This window comes from Schistocerca nitens, chromosome 10, assembly GCF_023898315.1.
Source record: "Schistocerca nitens isolate TAMUIC-IGC-003100 chromosome 10, iqSchNite1.1, whole genome shotgun sequence".
NCBI lineage: Eukaryota > Metazoa > Arthropoda > Insecta > Orthoptera > Acrididae > Schistocerca > Schistocerca nitens.
Genome location: NC_064623.1, coordinates 225023255 through 225048782, shown reverse-complemented (window position 1 = coordinate 225048782; position 25528 = coordinate 225023255). Strand labels below are relative to the sequence as shown.

Sequence of the window (25528 nt, the reverse complement as noted above, 5' to 3'; positions counted from 1 at the left end):
TGGCCGCTTAGGGGCACGGCTGCTGCACGGCTGGCAGACAGCGCCGCTTGTAGAGGATGCGCGTAACTGCGCGGAGGCACTTTGAAAGATCGGTGAGTCACAACAGTAAGGTTGTTACATGAAATAATGCCTGCAGTGGTATATAAACTGGGTTTTATTGTGATGTAGCCATACATTTGATCAAAAAGTGAAGGTATGTGATCTCTCGCCTTCTTAATAGGGAAAGTAAACAAAATCACTGGCTCTACTGTTATACTGTTGCTGGTGCATGTATGTCATCTGTCACAATTAGGTGCCACTTTTTTAGTACCAAAATTAAATGTTCTTCGTTACATGATTTTATTTTAGCATCCGTAAAGGCAACTGTTAATCAGTTTATTAATTTTCTTTAGTGAACTGGCTGAATGTGGCAAATATTTTTAGAAAACTATTTGTTATTGTTCCTGCTGACAGGGTGATATCCAAACGGAAAATCCACATTACTTTATGGGATGATTTGAATATGGACATGTTTCTACAAAATTGTGGGAATAAAAAATGTAATGAGTATGAAAGAAAGATCTTTTTAGGCTTTGTGCTCTACTAGGAAGAGAATTTGAATTTGAAAGTTTTGACATTTCAGTTCAACAAATTGCAGGGGTTGATACGTTATTTAAAAGGAATTATCTGCACTTTAATTTATACGGCATGTAACAGAATGGTGTTTTAAAAATTTAGGAGACTGTAGAGGATGAAATTTTGCACATTTTAATATAATGAACCTATAGCCACAAATATTAAATAAAGTTTCTACAGTCACCACTGGGGTCATGACAGTCCACACACTACCCGTGTGAGAAATTACCATATGAGATCCTCAGTGAACGTTCAGGCTGGAATTCTTGGAGATCAGTTTATTGTACCACACATATTACCACATCATTTGAATAATGCATGGGATTTGAACATTCTGGACAATGCCTTACTTGAACTTCTGGAGGGTGTTCCCTTCCAACTTCACACTTGTTTGCAATTTCAGAACAACATTGCTTTGGCACACTTCGACTGTCAGATCAGACCGTGTCTCACAGACAACTTTAGGCAGAGAGTGATGGGGATGCCGAATTCCACGGTCTTTGTACTCCCCTGACTTCACCAATCTTGACTTTTTGCTCTGGGGTTACATAGAGCTCCTCGTGTACTCGACAACAATAGGAACAGTATCTGAGCTTATCGAGCACATCGTTACAGCATTTGTAGAAACTTTATTTCACATTTCCAGCTAGAGGTTTCTTAAATCAAAACATTCTGAATTTCATCCTCTACAATACTCCAAAATTTTTAAAATATCAATGTGTTACCCCCTGCCTACTTTACTTATTGAATCACATGCCAGCGGTGCCACTAGGCAGTATTCAGTGTCACAGTGTGCAATGTTTTGTTTCATCACGGTATCCTCTTGCTGTTCTGCAGCATTCTCTAATGTAGCAAGTATAAGACTGCCTGCCTGTCTCCCTGTCTGTCTCTTTGTCCTATGAACCTACCACCTGGAACAATGTGAGCAGCAGCACCACCACCACCACCACCACCTCAAGAAATCTTGAGATACATTGAGTGAGGGTAGAGGAGTGTGGGGGAAGAATACCTGCCCTAAGTAAGCACGGTCTGTGTCGTAACACACATACTCGTATACACACAGCAGGTAGGCAGGAGGTGTGCAAAGTAGGATTGCAGCACTGAGGGATTGTGTGTGTGGGGGGGGGGGGGGAGGTGACTGGGAGGGGGAGATGTAGCAGAGGTAAGGGAGCCTGCGGAGAGGAGAATGTGGACTGCGAGGCGGGTGAAATTAGGGTCGCAGGGCGACGGTGGATGTGGGGCTCGGACTAGCGAAGATCGAAAGGGTGGCAGATTTTTCTGGAAAATCTGGAATTATCGGGGAATTACATTTTACGTAGAAAAATTGGGGAAATCTCAGGGAATTTCAGGAATTTCATGCAATCTTGGAGAATTCGGTGTTTTTAACCTAGCAACTGAAATTGAATTTTATTGAGTTTTCTAAATCTCATTTTTGAAAATACTTAATATTTCAAACTGTGTTTATTGTGAGAATATTATTCCATGTTAATTATCGATGTTTAAAAACTGTGGGTAAACTACTGCTTATGGCTGGTATATAGCTTAGTTCAGCTCAGAGGAAAGAAAAGTCATTATTGTGGTATGCTGCCCCCACCCCCCACCCCCTGCTCACCATTAGTTTATCAGGATGTTCTTGACACCATCTTCCTCCTCACACCTGGAATTTGCAGGGACTTTTTTTTCCGAGATGGAGTAGCCACCCCAACCAGTGTCGGGAGGATTAATGATCGAAAAAGTGTTGTGAGGATGAGTTGCGTGTACTAGAAATCAGAAATGAGGACTCTGTACTCAGTTCAAACTCACCAGTGGGTTCTCGGACACGATCACCGGATGCACCAGCCCCGTATATTCGGAGATTCGACTAGCCGGTCTCTGCTGCCAGGCTCTGAAAGCTCGTCACTCGACTGTGCTGACGGGTACAAATGGGCTGTACTGGCATAGAAAGGAGAGCGAGTATACGAGTTCTCTAGCATAACTGACAACTCGTGGCATTGCCACTACCTACGTAACCGTTGTGCACTATGATTATTACACATTGTGTCCAGAAAGTAAGTAACACTTTGGGAAAAAAACTCACAAAAGCATTTTTTCAAAGCAAAGTTTATCTGTACAAGGAAGGGAATTTTTAAACTATTTTTCTACATAGGTGCCACCATTGTTCAGACATTTTTCGTAGTGGGAAACCAACTTTTCTGTGCCCTCTTCATAGACAGGTGCCACCAGTAGACAGCCACTGCTGAACACTTTTTTTTGCACTGTTTTCTGCTTGTTGAGTTCCTACCCAGAGGTGAAATCGTCATTGCGGTACAATACTGTGAAACACTGAAAACTTCTGGATGCAATTCAAAACGAAAGGTGTTGTGTTGCTTTCTGACAACGCACATCCCCATTCTGTTGGTGTCACTCAAAACCATATTTGACAATTCAGTTGGGAGCAGTTTGATCACCTGCCTTTGAGCCCTGATATTGCACCTTCTAACTGCCATTTGTTCTTGAACTTGAAGTGTGATTTTGGAGAAGGCCACTTTGACAGTGATGACAACACAAAAAACGGTTTTTGGCAGTGGTTGCCTTCATTGGCGGCATCTTTCTATGAAGAGGGCATAGAAAAGTTGGTTTCCCACTATAACCAAATATATATATACATTTTTTTTTTTTCCGGAGTAGTAGTTACTTTCTGGACATGCCTCGTGTTTCCAGTGCATTGACCAATGAATGAGCAGTGAATATTGTTCTGTTTGTATGTACCTATATGTATATGTATATGTATGTGTATGTGTATGTGTACACATGGTGTCCCAGAGAAGTGGCCACTATCACTGACTGCCAAAAAAAATTATTCTTTTTTTTTCTAATTTTGGATTGACAAAAAGAAAAAGAAGAAGAAATTATTAGCTCTAGTGTCTGTAATTCACAATTGGAAATGTTTTGTTTTAGCAGATTACGAAGAAACAATGCATTCAATTAAACATGTCAACGACATTGAAAGTCCAGTTTATTTTTTTTATGATCATTACATTCCAGGAGTTCTAATTTGATGGAAGAACCACTGGCAAGTAGTTGGGTGTGAAGCGATTCATGCGGTGGCTTTGGCTTTCCTTTTGTGAGTGAGTTCTGGAGTGCTCCTATACTGAGACCAACAGTAATCTGGAAGCATTGCTTCATACCAGTGGGCCTGATATCTTTGTTCTGTTACAGTAATTTCCTGGTGGAACATTTCCCCGTATACATCAGTGACCGCTTCACAACAAGGAGGGAAAAAAGTCTGGTTGGAGTGGAGAAAATGCACCTTAAGGGACATGTTGCATCTGAGTTGATAATTTTTTTCCCCCAGGAATACTGCCACTGCCGCTAACTGAGAACAGTTATAGTGTCTTTTGTTGTCTAAAAACCAATGAATAACTCCCTCAAACTCTTCTCAAGATTCGTTTTCTATCCCCTCCAAAACTCAATCAAACGCAGAATCCGTTAAGAGTTCACGAATTTGTGGCACAATGAAACTGCCTTTCTCAACCTTTGCATTATGTAATGTAAGAGATTTGCCTCTTAAGTACTTAAAGGCATGTCCATGTTGGTTCATTGGTTTGAGGGAATTTGTAATCAACCCCAGCTTTATACGAGGTATGTTCAAAAAATTTCAGAACTTTGTCCACAAATGTTTTCTGTATTTACCTTTTACTTATTGTGCATGGTCTCTTTTGAAATACTTTCCTCCACAATTGATACTCCATTCCCAATGCTGTTTCCATTTCCATAAGCAGTCCTGGTATGCGTCTTGCTGGATTGTGCGAAACACCTTCTGTGAATTTTATTTTGTCTTATCTATCATTGCAAATCTTCACTCTTCCAACAGGGTTTGCAGCTTTGGGGGGGAAAAAAGTCCACAGGGACCAGGTCTGGAGAGTGCGGAGGATGATTTCATTTTTTTTTTTTTTGCAATAGTTATGTACCTATAGGGATGAATGTGCGGGGGTCTTATCATGATGCAAGGGCCATGAGTTGTCTTGCCACATTTCTGCCCGTTTCCTTCTGAAATTTTCTTGCAGGCATCGCAACATGTACCGAAAGTACCACCGATTAACAGTTTGTCCCTGTGGCATGAATTCTTGATGAACTAATCCCTCAAAGTCAAAGAAAACTATCAGCATGGCTTTGACATTTCACCTGACCAGACGAGCTTTTTTTGGTCTTGGAGATTTATTCCTGATGTATTGTGAAGACTGAACCTTGGTCTCAACATCATAATTGTAGACCCACTTCTCATCAACAGTTATGATCCTCTTAAGGTACATCTTGTTCTCATTTGCGCAATCCGAAAGCTCTTCAGAGATTGTAAGATTAAAGTCTCTCTGGTATTGACTCTTTGAGCCATGGGACAAATTTGATGGCAACACAATGCCTTCCAAGGGACTGTGTCAGGATTTCATGATGTGTTCCAACTGAAGGGCCATTTCTTCTGCTTTCTTTTGGACAGTCAGTCTTCAATTGGCATTCACAATTTCATTGACATCCCTGGCATAAGCATTGTTAATAGACATCAAAGGGCATCTTGAATAAGGGCCATCTTTAACTTCTGTCAAGCCATTTTTAAACTACATGAACCATTTGTAACACTTGAGTACAGCTTAAACACTCATCACCGCAGGCTACTTGCATGATTTGTTGTGTCTCTGTAAAGGTTTTCTTGAGCTTCTCGCAAACTTTAGTGCAGAAGCCTTGCTCCTCTAAGTCTTCCATCTTGAAATTCACAAACTTTTTGACACAATTTTCTACTCAGTACAGCACTGAACAATAACTAACAGACAGAACAATGAACAGTTACACATTAAACACAGGCATTTGCAAGGATGCCAATCCCATTTCCCTCCAACACACCATTGGCGTGAAATTATGAATGTTCTGGAATTTTTTGAAGAGACCTCATACCTAGGGGTGGAAGAATAGCATCTGTTGGGTCCACGAGAGCCTCAGCAAATTCTTGCAGACCAGTGTGCTTGAATATAATGTTATTTTCTATCCTTATTGTCCCACATACATAAAAAGTAGCAATACTTAGTACAGCCTAATTGCATTCCCAAGAAAAGAGCAGTGACTGTTAGATCACCAGTATTTTCCATTTGTGTTCAGCATAACTAATTGAGTCAACGAGGGCTTACATGTTTGCATAAGTCGTCTTCCTGTGAACTTCATGACCAACAGGAATAAAAGGAAGATGGTTGCCATTGTGAAGTAAAATATCTTTCAAAGTTAACTTGGGGGAGTCTATGAATAGCCTCCATTCCATAGAATCATAGTTCAAATTCAAAGATTTCATCAGACCATTAATATTACAGAAAATAACAAGATTGTTTTTCTTATCAGAGTAAGGAACGACATTCCTCTGATCTTGTCTGTAATGTGAGACCCTGACATATTGGAGAAGATTCCATTGCTGTAATCTTGATTCTGAAAGTTGTGCTTTCTCCTTTGACAAACCAAAATCTCAAATGAGATCGCTTGATTCCAGTTGACTCAGTTGGTATGGTTTATTATTGTTTTCCTCAAAATCAAGGTCATGGGATGTGTAAAGTTCCTTAGGTTCTTCTTCTTCACTGTCTTTATCTTCTATTTCTACCTCAATGTTTTGGGTTGGAGTAGGAGCTGCTAAGTGTCTGAAGTGGGATAGGTCAAACAGCAGGTGGATTATTCAGGCACTGAGTTGTTCTTTTTTTTCATTGACAATCCTGCCTTTATAAAAAGAGTTAAGCAGAAATAGCAGTTATCTATATGGCCTGTCTCACCATACCATTGGTACAGCAAAAGCCATACATCATTTTTTTTTATTTTCCAACCATTCTTGTAGTATAACAGACCAAGTGTTACGACATATATGTGGAGCCCATTACTTATGCTGTCCCCGACGTTCATGTGAAAATAATGCCATTAGGCAGTCATCCCAAGAGATGTCAGATTCTGTTTCTCTAATGAAACTGTTACTTCACGACAATGTAACAAATGTTATTCACTGAATTTACACTTTTTCATGGTACTTAATAAAATTTACTCTGTAAAAAACACCAGAAATTTTGCACCAATTACAATGAAAACAATATTAAACTTAGAATCATAACAACAGTACAGATGTTTATAACCTACAAACAGGTGAAGAACATAGTGTTTTGTTAGTGCCAATTTCAAAAATAAAATTTTCCCCAAACAAAATCTAAACTCTAAAAAAATACATGTTACTTTATTGCCAAAATGAGAGCTAATCAGTCATTTTTATGGTAATTTATGAATTCAGAGGTGGAAATACATAAGAATCAGCTATTTTTGAGCTGAAAACATTTTTCATTGCTGGCATTTATTCAAGGATATGACAGGAACGATCATACATAGCAAAAATGTCTACTAAACACGGGCTTTAAGATGCATACCTTAAGAGCTATGGGCACTTCTTCATCTTCAATACTGTGAAACAAACCTTTTCTACTGCAGTCTCTCTACTTTCCATAGTTTTGGAGGAGGTAGTATTGACCAAAACGAAAAAAAAGTCCACTGAACCTAAAATGCATATCTTAAGAGATTTGTTTCACATGAACAGAGATGAACAATGCTCTTAGCTTTTAAGGCACGTGTTTCAGAGACCAAGTTTACTAGGCTTTTTGGCTTCAAATGATTGTTCTGATAATATCCCTGATGCATCACTTAATTTTTGTTTATACCCTCCACAGTGGCACAAAATACAGCCATTTGATCCCGAGAGATGATGATTTTCATCCTCTCACCATTTCACCACTATATCAAGATCATTAACTCAGCTTCTGTGCTATGCCACGGTTTTAACAAGTTGAAGAGTAGGCAGTGACCATAGCGCCTCTGTTCTGAGACTGTTGACTGTTGTACTCGCAGAACTGCAGGGGGACAGAAGGCAGCCAGTATAGCACTGATGTAACAGCAGTGCCTTAATTCTGTTGCATGTAACACAACATTTGACTAGTGCATGCTCTGTTTCCAATCCCTAGCTAGTACATAATTTGGGGAAGCTGGTGTTGTGAGGGAGGATGGCACGGGTCATGAAGCAGCCATTGAAATCTAGCTCACTTTGCTCGGCAGCATGTTCTGATACCGAGTGGTCAGCTCTGCTCTCGACCATAATTTGGCACTGGCAGTTCCTTCAAATTGCTGCGCCTACATGAAAGCCTGCGGAGAGATTACAGAAGAGCTAGTATATGATGTGGATGCTCTCACAGGCGGGCCTGCCTCTGATGGGATTAGATAAGTTCATAATGGGGCTGGGTTAGGATGTGCCAAGTGGGTGAATTGGACAGGATTCGCACCAGTGTCTTTGAAAGTGGTGGGGAGGAAGTTGCTCATTTCTTGGCATGATGATAATCTTCCAGGTGAGCTGTGAAGGTTGTGTTTGCACATCTATTTTCTTTATGTTCCTATCGAAAATACAGGACAGAAACAATGAAAAGCGATGCATACTTGTAATATTTCAAGTGAAAATTAATGGGAAAACATTAGTCCCAAAGCTCAAAGGCAGTGTTACAAATACTTTGAGTGGTCTGACACGCTCTCAAACGTGGCTCTTGAACATTGATGACAGGCATCACTGTTGACTGTTCTGGATTGTAGCCACAGATAAACAGCTCTTAGTGCAACAACTATCTTATCAGTTCAGTGCTGTAGTATGGAGGAAAGTGTTGTTAAGGTAGACTCAAAATTGAAATGGGGCACTGTAGATCCTGCACACAGCAGGTAAACAGTAACTTTCGGGGTACTGAATCAGGAGAAGGGTGATTAGAGATGAAAAGGTAATGGGCAATGGAAGAAGAAAATAAAGAAAAAGGTGATAACAGTACCTGTAGAGACTTAATGTAGCACTCAACGACAACAAGAAATATGCCTGTTGAAAAATTCCATTGTTCCCTGTATTGCAGGCTGTTCCAGCTCGAGTGCCCACGCGGGGGCACATATGGGTGAGTGGCTCACGCATGCGTGGAACGTGAACAGTAGGGCTGTGTGACGGGTAACCTCCACTACCTATGCCTGCTGCAGGAAAACTGACAGGACAGGTTCGCATTCAGGGACACCCGTACTCCACAGAGCACAGTTGAAATAGGCCACTCTATTGGTCTTTTCTTTGAATTATTATTTGTATTATGTTCAGTAGCTGATCTCTGAAGATTTATGACTGTAACCATGTCTGACTTTGTAGTCAAGTGAGGAAACTCCACAAATTGGCATATATTTTTTAGTAGGCAAGTTTTAATGTAGTGCAGTCTTTGGCTTTATTTGTTTATTTGTTTTATCCATTTCTGTAATTTCCTACTGATGTTGCAATGCGGTTGATAAAAGACTTCTGAAATCATTAAATCCTGCTTTTTAAATTATTTATTACTAATTTGGTTTCTATAGCACATGTACAAAGAAAGGAAAAGCACATATATGAGAATTACTCCACAGCCAGTCTAGTCCCACATGCGCAAGAAATACAAGTGAGAGAACTTTATCAAAGACTGAAACGAAAACTGAAAGTAGGTGAGGAGAGGACCAGCTCTATTTTAGGATAGAGAACAAAATTTAACTCTGCAATTCACAATAGAGGACAGATTTTTGGAAAAAATGTAACCTGTATTGCATTCCTAGATGTGGAGATGGAGAAGGTATCCGATTGTGTGGAGTGCAATAAAATGTTTCCTATTGTAAGGCAGTGTTGCATCTTCAGGATATGAATGGTGGTCCACATTCTCTGCGGAAAGTGGTCTGGAGTGGCAGAGATTTGAGAAAATGTGAGATGCCGAAATTTGGTCGCTCGTGGCCACCGTTGATATCCGGTTTGTATTTGGAGAGGAAAGTAAACTAATGTTTCAGAATGGGAGTTGTTTGATTGTGGACAGGAAATCAGCACAGAACATTGTGCTGATGACAAAGTAGCAGTCACTTAAAGTGAATGGGAAGTGTAATGGAAGGTGTGCTGAGTGGTGTCTGTAATATGCACACAATAAAAAAAAAAAAAAGCAAACTTAGGTAGTGGCACGTGCAGAATGTGGACACAGTGGTTGCCTAAATGTCGAACTCGTGCAGGAGACTGTCTGAGAAACCGTTAAAGCTAACTGTTGTGGAAGTAGTATAGATAAAGAAGAAAGGTACAAGAAAGATGTAGCAAGGATTTCACAGGACTGAAGAGGTTTCACTGTACAAAGAAACAGCTCCTGACATCCAAAAATATAAACTTCGAACCCAGAAAAATGCTTAGTAAGTGTTACATTTGGAACACATCCACACTATCTAATCAGAAGTATCTGGACACATATTAGTGGACATTGAAATGTGCCGTGTTCACTCTCTCACTTTGTGATGCCGGGGACTCTTTCAGTGGTGCGTCTGAATATCTGCAGAGGTGTGGCAGCCCTTTCTTCCCCGAGAGCCGAAACCGGAGAAGACAGCGGTGCCGGACTCCGGGGTCGCGAGTTTACTCGACCCGGAGGTGTCCTGTCGGGATCGGGTCGGGCTCCTCGGCCGGCCGGTCCGTTTCACAAAAGTTGCCTTCTGCAAACCGTCGCCTCACAGGTGTGGCTTTATAACGGGTTCCACTGTGATGCTGACACGAGGAACCGTCATCTCCAAACTGTCCACCTATTGTGTGGAGCGTACAGTAGTTAAAATGTGTTCGTATCTTCCCGTATGTAGTTTGCTCGAGAGCAATAAGTGGACCACATCCTTATCACAGTAACAGTACCCTCTCTGTACTTCACTGTAGGCACTACACACAATGGGAGGTAATTTTCTCCAGGAATTTGCCAAACCCGAACCCAAACTCTTCCATTGGATTGCTGCAGGATTTTGCGCGATTCACAATTTGGAATCGCTCGTTTCCCGTCGTACACTGCCCAATGGTATTACTCTTGACTCCACCTGCAGCATCCCTTAGCACTGACTATGAAAATGTGTGGCGTATGAGGAGCAGCTGAACCACTGTTTACCATCCTTTTCGACTCCCTGTGCATGGTCATTGTGTTAGCTGGACTGCTTGTAACTCACCAGAGGCTCCTTCCACCAATTTATTGCAATTTTTTTATAGTCACCCTATACAGTACCGGACGGTCCCTGCCGGTCAGTACATGAGGTCTGCCCGTCACTGTTTAGCTGCGGATGTTACTTTGCATTTCCAATTCACTAACCTCACTAACAGCCGACTCGGACAGCTGTAGCGAAGTGGAAGCGTCCTCGACAGATTTGTTACTCCAACGACTAGTCCGCATTCGGAGTGACTGAGCTCTCCCGAATGACGTGTTGTACTGTTACTGTTTCTCAATTGGCAGCTCAGTACTGCCCTCCTCTTTTTATACCGGCAGGTCCACCTCCCACGACAGCAGGTGGACTATTCCCCATTATATAGGGGTGTCCGGATGCTTTTGGTCCTGTAGAGTGTGTGTGGGTGTGAAATGTGGACACTGAGGAAGACAGAAACGAAATGATTAGGAGCCTGTGAAATGTAGTGGTACAGTAGTCTCTTGAAGAATGAGTGCACTGATTGAATAAGGACGGAAGACATCCTGCAATCACTCAACAGAGAAACAAACAAAATGAAGAGAGAGAGAACAGTCAAGTCAAGATGTGAACAACTGTCATTACGGAGGTGTACATGCACGTATCTAGGTTTGTGTGTGCGTATTGAGCATAAGTTTGTAGTGTTTTTGTTTTGAGTGTTGGTATTCTGGTTGGATTTATTTATTGGTTGTCATTTTTTATTTGTAGTTCACTGTTGATATTTGAGTTTATGTATTGTCATTTTACCATTTGGAGAGAGAGAGGGGGGGGGGAGAGAGAGAGAGAGAGAGAGAGAGAGAGAGAGAGAGAGAGAGAGAGAGCGCTGTGGACACTAAAAAATGAATTGCCAGGTGGAGAAATCAAAACATTACCGACATGTTCTTCTGTTTGAGTTCAGTAGTCGGGTAACAGCAGGGGAGGCAGTCATAAACATTTGTGCCATGTATGGGGATAAATCCATTGGATAAAGCATAGCGAGAAAATGGTTTTCTCATATTAAGGAGGATTGTGTTGACACCAGTTATAACACTACTGTGTATTAATGATTACCAAATTTGGTTTGAACCTGCAGTTAATGTTACCCCTCTGGGGGGATTTATTGAAGTTGACCGTGTGTTACCTAACAGACAGAGGGAATCAAATGTGAATTTCGTAATGGTAGCCGTTAGTAGATACCAGAAAGACTAAAATTTTGCAAGAAGTTACAGTAACAGAGTTCTTGTAAATGAAAAATAAAATGGTCACCAGCCTAATTAGGCATAATACTGTGGAAACATTATTTGTAATGAATCTATTTTTACTCTTGCAAAAGTAACTTTCATAAATCCTTTTTTAATCAAGTGCAATGAACAACCACAATAACCAGACGAACTACACAGTGGGTAGCAATAGTTATCGACAGCGTAGTTAAGCAGTCACAGAAATGGAAAAAGAGGCTTTATCCCTGTTAACCACAATCTTCACTTCTACCTTTCACTAATTTTGCACATGAATTGTTCCCTAGGGCATACACAAGACTAAGTGGCATCTGGTAAGAATTATATTTTGACTAACACACATAAACACAACACAAATGCAGTAAGATAACACTTTACACATACCTTTTATTTATACTCTTTTAAATAATCACTTCTAGATTCTTTAGCTAGAAAACAACTATTCAGTTTGGTTTCTTCCTGATATAAAAAAAAATGAACTGGGGTCCCTCAAACCATCCCTTCTTTATATAAGGAAACTATACACGCTTTAGAAAAATATTTTGAATTATGAAAAAATCTGAATTACTTCCCCACTTAAGATCATTTATTTTGCAATATTTTAATACTATTTGCACTGACAATACTCTCTACAAACTTCAGAAAAGTCTTTAATTAAAAGTTAACTTCAAAACAGATTAAAATTTAAGTACCTCATAACATCACTTGTGAAGCAGGTGGTTTTAAATTAACCTCAATTTTGTTCATCAACACTATAACTTTGGCACTTTCCAACTGTAGCAATTCATAGTAAATTAAAAACTTTTCATCTGATAAATATTATGTGCCACTTATATTACTTGTGAAGCAAGTAGTTTTCACTGACAATTTTAATGTTCCTACACATTAAACAATGACATTGTAAAGTAGAAACTATTCAAAGTAACTTGGAGCTTTTCATAAATTCAACATAAAATAACATGGATTAATATCAGTCTTTCACAAACAGGATACTTGGACTTAAATACTTTGAGGAAAGGACCCTGCTTGGTACCATGAAAGGAGTAAATTCATGGTTTGAACACAAAGTTCAGCAATATTTGAATTATTATTGCAAATTAAAGTCACACAAACACACTGGTTCTTACTGTTATACCATTCTAACCTCTCGAATCTGATGAAGTGGTGACCCAATAGTGGTGGCGAGAACGTGGCGGTTACCTGGTCTCTCCTTTGTCAGTGATATGCTCTATTTAGTTCTTCTTGGCGATGTGACTATTATTTTTAGAGCCATTTCCAACGCAAGAGCACCATTCTACAGCCACAATTACACCTGAGGCCATTCCATCGCTGCATACTGTGCTCTTTCGCTTGCTGCCCAGATCGAGCGCCAGTTCCACCTTTTAGCTCGCGCCATATCATTTCTGTAGCGGAGAGGAATCACTGTGTCTTTTACATTATACAATACAAAATCTCTAAGTATGAACCAGTTTTTACATTGCAGTTTTTCATACATAATCAAACATATTTAATAAATTTCCATTATTTAAACACACTATCACGTTAAATAATTTATACATCGTAAAGTACCACCTCCCTCCAATGATGCAAAGAACTTAACTAGAGACAAGTAAACACGTTTTAAATAAAGTTGCACTCTACCAATTGCCCAGAATTGATTGTGGTGTTACACAACGATCTCCATGTTCGGGAAGACGTTCTCGGTTTGATGAAGATGATTTAAAAGCATTAATCCACAATGGTGCACATCTGTGTACTTGAGAACTAGGAAATGTGACGAACTGTGTTCATTCCATCATTGTACGACATTTGCATGCAGTGAGGGGTGTTCAAAAATCAGTCGTATGGGTACCACACACTCTAAACGAGTATCACACAAATCTGCGGGTGGCCGTATCTGCATCTGCGTTTGCTCGTCATCAATTGAATCGTGAACAACATCGACCATTCCTGTCCTGTATTGTTACCGGCATCAAGGAATGGCGTCTTTCTGCTGATATAAGGAAAATAAAAGAATGGCCGAGCCCAAAGAAAGCAGAAACTCCACATATAAAGACCTGCATGTACGCACAAAGGATAATGTTATGCGTTTGGAATGACGACAGTACAGTGTATTATGAATTGCTTCCCTGATGTGTGACCATCACTGCTGACATTTATTGTCAAAAACTTTGACGCGCAAGTGGCCCAAGTGGCATCAAATCAAAATACTTGCACCAGGCGAGTGGTCTACCCGACGGGAGGCCCTCGTCACACGCCATTATTATTATTATTGTCAAAAACTGAGGTGTCTTGCAGACGCAATCCGAGAACAACCGACAGGAAGATTATGTGGAGTGATGCTACTCCAGGATAACACCCACCTGCATTATACTAGATTGACAAAAAGCACAATACAGGAGTTGGGAGTCATTTTACACCCACCTTATTCACCTGATCTTGCACCCTCAGATTTTTGCCTTTTCCATTTTCTGTCGAACACCCTTTAAGTAACTTCCCTTTTGGATGAAAATGTGCTCCGAATATGGCTCTACGAGCTCTTCACCTCAAAACCGTGTGATATCCACAGTTGCAGAATCAAAAAGTTACCCCAACATTGACAGACTGTTATAAATAGTTTAGGAGAATGTATTATTGATGACTAAACTCTCTGTTATGTTTATAAAAATTATTGAAAAATGCTACGAATTTATGCACCAATCTAAGAATAGGATTCGTGAGAAAGCTAGCAATACTCCCCGACTTGTTTGTTTTGTGTGCCTATCGACAGCTCGACACCTGCACTGGTCAGTGAGTTTTTACCTTTAGCACTTCCATTATTTATATTTCGCCTTCCCTATTATTATTAGTAGATTCTCACCATATTTATACAAATTGTTCATGATTTTAATATTCTTAGTTTGTACTGTGTTTTGAGGGAAGAAAAACATTAGACTTTGAATGGTAATGATATTTATTATGTTCCTTCAGACAGGTGCCGTAGTAGTACAAAATTTTTGAGATGACAACTTTTCCGTCATTGACTTTGTTGTTTATTTTCCACAGTTGGCCAACTTTGGCTATTATGCTGTTGTCAAGCAATAGTTGACATGCTTGAGGACAAGCTACTGAGTTGTCCAACCACTGGCATACAGCAGGAAGACATAAAATTTACAGCAAGTAGTTTAAAAGCAATGGCAGAGACAGAAACACTGCCTAGTGGGAGTCAACTGTGATAACATAAATGGCAGCACCATTGACGATCATAAAACTGGTAATAACTTACGCAACAAAGTGCACAATGAAGCGTTGTTTTCTCTCGTGTCAACATGAACATTACCATTCTAAAGGTTATAAATCATAAGCTAGAGATCATAACATATCCAACTGCAATCACAGTGAACTACGATGTATATAATCATTTGTTATGGAAGCGTGGAAGTGACCACTGATGTATACAGAGAAGTCCTTTAAGTGTATGTGATACATGGTTGCTCATAAGTACCTCTGGCATTTCAGAAGACGACTGTGTGATAACTACAAGACACGTACATCAATGGAAGTTTTTAACTGGCATTAGGGGCACTCACTGCAAGCATCATTTGTGATGTGGCAAACATCAGTACGAGTGTGCAGTTAGTTGACATTGCTTACACGAATTATCCAAAATGTGCAATGGCAGCCCACATTGGAAATCTGTTCATTGTGTAGCCTATCTACAGGCGTTGCACGAATTGTGTGTGAGAATATAGCGTGATTGATTTATCTATGTCTTCTGATATGCCTGGCCCCTAGTTTTCTGCAGCTACGCTACAGCACATATTACGCATCAAATCTTGGGGACATGCTCTACCCACTAATGTGTGTCATTTTACAGTATGTCTTGTAATTCTCATACAGTCATGTTCTGAAACCTCAGAGCTACTTATGCGTGACCCAGTATATTGCTGAAATACTGATATTTCACTCAATGTTGTTCATAATTACTGTCTGTTCGTTGCAGTTGCTACTTGTACCACTTAAAAATGCCATAACAAGTCAAAGTGAAAAACAAACAATAATTATATTCATTGGTGGAAATACTTACCTGTGTGGATGAGCAGACATTAATGACGATTGACAGCAGCTTGAAATAAATTTGAAATAAATTTGAAATAAATTTTGTGAATATGAATACCTCGGCATCAGCCGTGTTAGATTTAGAGGTACTACCTATTGGTGACATGAAAATTTGTACCAGAGTGGGGACTCGAACCTGGATCCTGCTTATCACAGGTGGTGACCTTAACCACGTCTGGTGTCCGTGCACACCTCCTGAGCTGACCCAAACTTTTCCATTTCATATGTCACTAATAGGTAATACATCTGTACCTAACACAGCTGATGCCGAGTATTCACTTTCAGCAAATGTATTTATAATAAATTTTGGATGACTCTCAATAGTCATTAATGTCTCTTCGCCCAGATACGCAAGTAAATATTACGTGCAGAGGCGGACATAAGACAGTAATATCACAGGTCTCGATTCCTCTTAGTCTCTTTCTCACTGGTGTGGGAATACAGGAAAAGCTGAGAGAATTAAGTGACGAATGTAGGGGACTATGATCCAGGGATGTAGACAGTGTGCCACGTGGAATTTAGGTCGGTCTGGGAGGCACGCACAGATAATCAGAGTAGTAAAGTGACTGCTTGCGATAAGTAGAAAATCTGGTTTAGAGCCCCAGTCTGATACAAATTTTCATGTCACTAACGAGTAGTATATCTGTGTCTTAACACAGTTGATGCCAAGATGCCTTTGGCATATTTATTTAGAATTAATTACAGAAATGTTGTCATATCAAACAAATTTGGTCACAGAAATGGCATGCGCTGTAGTTTAATAACTTTCAGTTTTCTCTGAGTACTAGAGCAGATTTGTACCTCGATAGTGGTAGTTTTAAAATTTGCAGTGGGGATTCCAATATAATTTGGCAGCTTTTTGCTCGTTTTGCAGATGGGACAGAGTTCACGAGAGCTGAACCCGTACTGGAAGGACGGTGGGACAGGCTTGCCGGCAGACCGGCCCCAGCGAAGGGAGCCCGCGACCCGACAGAAGAATGTCGGAGACGGCGGAGCAGAGTGGCTGCGGCGCGCACTGCGGCGGGCCGAGGAGCAGGCGGCCGCAGAGGGCCGCCCGCTGGAGGAGGTGGCCGCCGAGCGCTGGGGGGTGCGTACCGTGCTGGGCTGGCAGGTGGCAGGGCCTACAGGGGACTGTGCCAAAATTTCACTTCTTTCCCATGTGCTTTTTTCTTGTCCTGCTATATTCTCTCATCCTTTCACCACCACCACCACCACCACCACCACCACCATCACCATCACCATCATACACTGAATACAACAACTTGTTAATGTAGCCATCATTATCTGTCTCTTTCCATCTGTACCATATGGATGCAGTTGTTGCAGTTCGTTACACTGATAACATATTGTAATACAGATTTTCTATGCCTGCTGTATGGTTTTTTTCCACAGTTTTTCATTCTAACGCGTTTTTTTATGAAGCTGTTACTCGAACTAGGTCTCCAGTTTTTCTTTTTGTACCCTGCTAATTAATGTTGCTTTTAATTTCTGTCGTTGTTTGTTCATTGAATTTCCTTTCAGTCCACAATATTTTTGTAACTCTTTTCCTTGAGTTCTGCTGCTTCTACTTTTTGCTTCTCCTATTTTCTCAGAATCCACTCTTCACAACCTAAGCTTAAAATGCTCTCATAAGTCTTGATGAATTTCTTTCTTGCTTCTTTATTAAGGTGGTTGTTTGTTAATAAATTGCTCTCATTTCTGAAGGTTTGTTTGATCCTTGGAATACTACTTCTAGTATCCATTATACTTCTGTTGGGACCCGCTATTATACTTCCAAAATATTCTTTTACTTGCATTAGTGTTGTATTTTGTACCCTGTGTTTGCCTTACTTCTCTGTTCAATTTATCTGTCGCCATTATTTTAGTCTTGCTTGTGTTTATTTTCTGTTTGTTTCTCTCCGGGGCATTGGAGAAAATTTTAACATACAGTTCGTGTCCTTTTCTGAAAATGCTTAGACCACTACATCATCTACAAATCAAATACGATGTATTTGTGTACCATCTATTGATATACTTTGTTGCTACTTTTTGTTGTTTGTATTGCCCTTGTTAGACGCCTATTGTAGTAACTTTTTTGATACCTTTCATATCTATTTCTGTACTCTGATTCTTGTATAGGCTGAAAATCAATCTGTTATCTCTCCACTCTATTCCAATTTTATCCAGCTCTCCAAGTAGCATCTTCTAGTCTGATCCATCAAATACCTTCTCCAGGTCACTGAGTGTGGTATATATTTTCCTGTCCATCTCAGTTCTTCTTTTTGAAATCATTCCTAGAGCCACTACAGCTTCCACAATTCCTTTCCCTTTCCTAAATCCAAATTAGTCTTCTTTTTCCATTGTTTCTCCTTTTTGTTTCTTTAGACCACACACATTCCCTTACTCCTACTGGCTTGGAATCTTTCTAATTTTATAATTTTTCTTCTGAAAACCTCTCTTTCTATTCAAAATATCCACGGGTGTGCTGCCGGTCTATAGTGTCCAACGGGCACTATAGACTGGCAGCACACCCGTGGACATTTTGATTATCAAATACGCCGGGAGAAACTCAAGAATCACATCTCTTTCTATTGTTTTTATTTTGTGTATTTACAAATCTTTTATTAACTTCTTGAATGCAGCTAATTGCTAATACTTTTCTCAGAAGCACTAGAAGACTGGTTTGTCAGGTGTATATTTTTTTCTTTTTTGTGTTGTGGATATTCACTCTCTTCGGATGCTTTCTACCACAAAAATTTGCAAACAGAAACGTTAGACTACTTCTCCTTCAGTGCGAATTTACCTTAAATTTAATGACACTTGTATATAATATTTCTCCGTTAAATAAAACACTTTCAACTCAGTTAACTACAGGGAACCCTGCTTTTACACTTTTCAATGGACTTCAGAAAAATTCTGTAAAATGTCGGAAAATGCAAAATGTGGGAAACAACGCTTTAAACTGTAAAAGTTATGTGTAGAATACCCCTTTGCATAATCGCACTTTTTGTATGATATATGTACGTAACAGGCATCAAAAGAGTTCTCAGGGACTTGTTTATTATCTTTCTTTGTGTTCTGCCTTACGGCAGGTCTTGTCATGGGGGAAACCTCGTCAGAGAGGTCCACCGCATGAGCGTCTAGGGATGCGATTCCAGTGGTGGTTTACCACTGTCGTCCACTAATGATGATGAAATGATGATGAGTACAACACAACACCCAGTCCATGAGTGGAGAAAATCTCCGACCCAGCTAGGAATCGAACCCGGACCCTGTGGTGTGACAGACCGCCCCGCTGGTCACTCAGCTGTCGGGGTGGACTTTATTATCTAATAAATGTTTATTATGCAATAAAAACCGCTGATGTAACTGGAACTGATAACTGTCTGGGAAGTAGAAATGTTTGACTCGATTTCGTACATCATAATCAAAGTTTTTGGAAGCCTGCAGCTATCATTCATTATTTAAATAATGAAATACTGCTCTAGTTAGGTATTTTTTCATGTGTAGCATGACACGTTTCGAGAATTTTTTCATGTTGTCAAGTGCAAATACCTACGGAAGTATTTTGTGTGGTATCTGAATATGTGTTATTCTGCGTCTCTTGCATTGTAGTGATCTTTTTGAGGTTATCAGGTGCTGTGCCTCCTCAGTCATGTGGAAAACCACACGCACGCAAACTATCACTCTCACTGTTTGTTTGTGTAACATCACAAAAAATGCTTATGTAAATATTACACTTGACAACGAGAACAAATTATCGAAACACGTTTTGCTGAGCATGAAAAAAAACATATGCCCAGTGCTGTGTTTAAACTAAAATCATCTCAGCAACACAAGGTGAATGACAGTGTCTACCCGCGCTACAAGTGGCCAAATGCCAGAAGACGCTAAATATGGTTCGACAAAAGTGTCACGATGATCAAAATAATCATGAAACTGTGTTTGTGCAGTAGAGACAGTTTGGAAATGTTAGTGATTGGTCATGATGTCTTTATTCGAATGAACCTAGTTACTCCCATCAGCCACCACACGAATTGTTCCAACTTTTACATGTTTACCAGTTGAAATAGGCTAAGTTGAGTGCCCTGGTATCAAGAAACTTAACCACGTAATATTTGTTAACACTACTGGATGGCCAACATCGTGTCAGAGTCTTTTTTTCTCCCATTTTTTTGTAATGCTTAAATCGGAGGAAAATTATAAATATGTTGACACAAAATGGGGTGCAAACTAACATTGTGGACATAGGAAATTTGATGGGAATGATAAAAAAAAGTCATAAATGGCAGGAAAACATTAATTCCAGGAACATAAAAGCAGGGTTATATTGGATTTAATTGTATTATCCGCTAGTGTCATTAATGCCTCAGGAAACAATTACCAACTGCATTTCCTCGAGATCCATACTTAAACTACCTTTACATAATTCAGTCAACCCTTTTCCCCCTTTTTTAACATAAAATGTTAATGAATGCCAAGGAATTTCATGCTGTTCCATGCCAGAAGATCATGGTTCTGTAGCTGTACAAAAACAAGTGATTTTATTTTACGTGCCCTCGCAGTAGACCTCACATATCCTTGAAATACATGTTAAAATAAGAATACACATCCTCTACAAAAATAACAGACAAGTCATTCCTTTCAATAACTTGAGTTGAATTTACTGCTTCTTTGTGGGATGCACATCCACTATCACACTGCATAAGGGGATGGTAAGAGATGAGCACCTCCACGTATGTCATTCATGCTGTATGAATGTGCTGGAAATGTCAGCTTTTCTCTTTATTTTTTCCGTTATTTTTTCCTATATTTTGACATATTTCATCATTGCTTCTTAATTTACAGTCATTTTATCTTCTAATTGGACCTAAACTTCTCATCATCATTCTTTGATCTAATATTTATAGTCAGTCTAATCTGCAATTCAGTCACAGGTATCCACTTGGAAGAGGTATTCTGGTTGCCTGTCAGCATTTATGACTGCTGGTTAACTTTTCCCTCAAAAATATCCTTGTAGCTAATAAAGTTGAAGCAAATCTCCACTCATCCCAGTCTCCATCACTTAATGGCCCACTCATAAAGTATGAAAATTATAGTTAATCTCTAAACAATGTGAAGATTGGCTTAGAAACACGTTTCATAAAGAATTCCCATCTAAAGCAACAATTTATAATTAGTACACCGAACTCAGGAAAGATCAGTTTTTTCTTAGTAATGAATTTTGTGAAGGACACCTAAGAACTGCCGTTTCTGAAGAAAATATTGCTCTTTTTGAAATAATGCTTGAGGAGATCAGCAGTAAGCTTCCAAATTTTTTCAAGTGCATTGAGAACTTTGTTGCCAGTGGTTTTTACATAAAATGGCTCCCTTCAAAAACAGTACATTGATTGGTATGGGAAAATTGAAAAAATCTGGAGGGGCAGATTTGTTTTGGAGTAATGTTGCTGCTGATGAAACTTATATTCAGTGTTATGATCCTGAAAAGGAAAGTCAATTGGCTCATTGGGTTTTTTGAGCAGTACCTAGGTCTACTACAGTCTGACAAATTTGTAGTGCTGATAAGAAGGTGGTTGCTAGTTATTTTCTAAAATGGATCATATTGTTCTATAGCATTAGAAGATAGACATACTGAGCTGCTGATAGCTACACAAATGTGTGTTTAGTGTAGATTTTTTGAAAAATGTGGGGAAAACACTCATCATGATAGTGCATCATGACATACAGAAAAACTAAACAACAACTCAGTTTGTGAATGATGTAAGGGTCAGCCAGCATTATGGACTATCCACCATGCATCTCTGACCTAGTACCTTGTAATTTCATTGTGTTTCCAAAAATTAATGGTAAAATGCATGGATTTACTTTTTCATCATCAGATGGAGCAGTGGGACATTATGAAAATCTGATTTCTGAACTGTCTCTGGAAGGGCCACATCTTTACTTTAAGAAATAAGTTTCATCGAATCCAAAAATGTATTGATGTTAAACTGGCATATTTTGAAAAACAATAATATTTAATTTTTTTTAAACTAATCTTTGTTAGATTTATTAAAAATTTTCAATGTTGCCCTCATACTACTGTGGTGTGGAATAAAAATCTTCATTTTCCAGAAAGAACACTATGTGTTCTATAGTTTCAATTCTGACAATAATGGTTCATTACTGTGTCTTCTTTCCTTATAGCATCTTGAACTGCGTTAGGATCTGTAAATTAATCTGACACTATTCTCAAGTGGTCAGTGCAGCTTCTGGAGAAATCTACCAAAATTTTGTCGCTGAGCAACTGACCTGATGTCTTCTTTTTATCCAGTCACAAATTTAAATGTTCGTAATTTTTATTTTATCTGTGCTGGATCCCATAAACTGTGCAACCGTTAATCATATTTGATGAATAATCCGACCAGCCACAAACACTTTTAGCCACAAATACTTGTAAAATGCTTTATTTCACTAACTGGTTATGGGCTATTGTGCCTATCTTCAGACATCTAATATTGCAGGTTGTATTAATGTTTTCATCAACAAGATGTGCAGTGGAAGAGCAAACGACATGTAATCTGAGAAGATGGGAATGATAGCCTGAAACCAGTTATGGCCCTGAAATGAAACATTTAAATGTTTTTAAGGCTGGTTGCATTATTCGCCAGACTAAAATAGTACTTAGGTACTCGTAAAATGTCGAAACTGAATTGGTTTCTGATATCGCCTTATACACAGACATATACAAAACTAGTTTTGCAACATTGATTTTAAGAAACAATTTTGCAAACAGGCATCACCTTGGAAATTAGGCATTAAATATCGCAAACAGTTAGTCAAAGCTGTAATTCCAGATCAGAACTTTACTTTGCAGCATACTGAGTACCATTTTGAAACTTGTTGCCAGATTAAAATTGTGTGTCAGACTTGGCCTCAAACCCCTTGTGGACTGTGAGCTTCACTTCTGCCATTACCTCTTTCATACTTTTTAGCACAGTCGGTAGTAGCACTGCCCACAAACAAAGAGGTTTTGGCTTTGGGTCCCTGACAGGCAAGCAGTTTTAATCTGTTGGGAAGTTTCAAAGTTTTAATTCTTTTGTATTTTCCATACCCTCCATTCCAGATTTCCCTCCATCTGATAGAATCATGAATACGATCTTTTTCTGCATACAAGTGTACAACTCTCACATCATTACCCTCAGTTGAAAATGCAGTGCTGCCAGTCAGGGACACAGTGTGCTGTGTGATACAGATGTCTGACCTCTCCTTCATCAGTATGGGTCTTAGGCAGAACTCACATTCCCAGAACCAGTTCATCCTGAGAAACGAGTTGGCCATGCCATCCCATTACTGCCTCTTAGCTAACACCTTGCACCATTGCTAGTCCAAGTTCTAAATCGTGATACTAATTTTTAACTGCTACCTGTGACACTTACAGCTATGCCTGGATTTCTACTCTGCAGAGCACCTTTCCTTTTGGCACAAACAGTCGCTGATAGTGGATGTTGTACATTAAGAATGGCTATTTCTAAGCTTGCATAAATGCTCTGTTTTCTGTTTTTTACTTTCTATTTTCTTTATTTTATTTTATTTTTAAATTTGCTTTTTTTTCAATTACTAAGCCAAAAGCAGTTTCATTGACTGTATTATTTTCTGTTATTGTCTTTATGTACCTCATGGTGAAAGCCAAAAAGCAGCTCGCTTTGAAATTTTTGTCGAATGTAGGTATTACTCAGCAAGGTGATCTAGTCACCTACCCAATGTGGGAGTTGATGTAGCATGTGATTAGTTACATTGACATTCCAGTTTGAGATAGCAATGCAGTGTTAGCTCCCAGCGGAGCTGCAAAAAGTGAGCACAAAAATTGACTGCAGAAAATTACTGAGAAGCTGTGACAACTTGCTGTTAATGTCATTAATTTTATTGGCAGTGAGAACAAGAAAGATTTGTGTGCCAAAAGAGAAGATGACAGAAGGTGCAAGCAAATGTTGACAAGCAAGAGTTAAGTAAGGCAGCAATGTACAAAATGGTGTAAGCCGTGCAGAAGATTTCAAGCTTATACCTGAAACTGGTATAATGAAAATGCACATCATAAATATTTGATTGACAACATAGATGAAATGTGTAACTAGACAGCAATTTCTGCAATATTATGAACACTATAGTGTGAAACCTCCACAGCTTTTGTCATACAGAACTGGACTGCAAGCTTGCAGAGAAAATGTGTAACTTATGTGGGATTTGATTTTAGAAGGTGCCAGCATGAACAAGTCGCCATGTGTGGATGAATGAATATACTTGCAAAAAGAGCATACTTTGTTAGATTTTTTACAAAAGAATGAAGGATATGCGGATGTAGGTGTAGATGAACAGCAGATTTGTATGCTTAATAATGTGATTTGTACACTTAACAATGTGAAGAAATATTGCAAAATAACTGTGTATGAATAGTGTTGTCAAACAAAAGTGCTAGGCAATGTTTCATTGCTGTGAACGCAGAGATTTGTTTCATGGTCGTTTCTCCCCTATGTTTGTAACAGGAAAACCTCTGGCTGTTATGTAGAAATGGATTAAAAAAAAAAAAATTTAAACTGCCTAGAGACGAGGAAAGACAAATTTTTGAATTAATTTTCATCTCTATCTTCCAAGGATAAAACTTTGCAACAAAATGGTTGCCTTCCTACTTGTGCCATACTGTGTAGCCCTAAATTTTAGAGAATTAATCTGATGTCTTGAGAAGAAAATGATACATAATGGCTGATGCTTTTGCAGCTTGCAAATAAATGTTGTATGTCAGCTAGCCTGGTATGAGCCTTGTAGTTAATCACCCATAATAGAATCCAAAAATGCTAAACACTAGAGCACGTGGCCAGTTTCTTATTGCAGATGCAACATTGGCTTTTAGTGATGTAAAATTAGAAGAATCTAGAATGTGTGTTACGCAAAAAAAAGGTGTGTAATGACTATTAGAGGAAATATTTTTGTTTGATGTGGAAATTGAAAATATAATAAAATCAGTTGTCATAGAATCAAACAAAGAATTGTCATTATCATCCGCAACTGAAACAGAAAATGACAGATCGACAGACATAGCTGTGGAAAATAGTGACATCAGCAGGAAGGGTAGCTTTACTGATACGCCAGTGACACATCTTGAGCAGCTGTGGTGAAATGGCTTAGGAGTAATGCCTACTTCATTGAAACCTTCAGAAGTGGGCATTTAGGGCATGCTTCAACTGGCTGATACATGCTTTTTCATAGTTCTTCTGAATTTTGCCTAGTAATTTCCACTGCACAGAACTAACATCAGTTTATCGCATTTGAAACAGAGGTCTTTTTTCCCGTGTAATACTACAGAGAAATATAGACGTGTATCAGTGACCATTTTTATATTTAAATGAATGTGTGTTGTTTTCACAGCAACAATTCTTTTTATCTTTCTTTTCTTAAATGGAGATAGAATTAGAAGTTGTTGATACTAAAAATAAAACTGTTTTAAAATGTAGTTTTTTAATCAAAAATTGCTTAGTTGCATTTGTCATAGTGTGAAAAATTTTGAAGGATTTTGAAAAATGAAATCCTACGTCATATGCTTAATG

At 39.1% G+C, this 25528-nt stretch overlaps 1 protein-coding gene across 2 annotated transcripts in view; it reads left to right on the top strand.

Moving 5' to 3' along the window:
- LOC126210493 (CWF19-like protein 2) overlaps positions 1–25528 on the top strand; it is a 194278-nt gene that overhangs the window by 40980 nt on the left and 127770 nt on the right. For both annotated transcript variants that reach the window (XM_049939726.1, XM_049939725.1), the window contains exon 4: positions 16843–17055. In XM_049939726.1, the coding sequence (XP_049795683.1) occupies positions 16843–17055 (213 nt within the window). The remainder of the gene's footprint in view (positions 1–16842; positions 17056–25528) is intronic.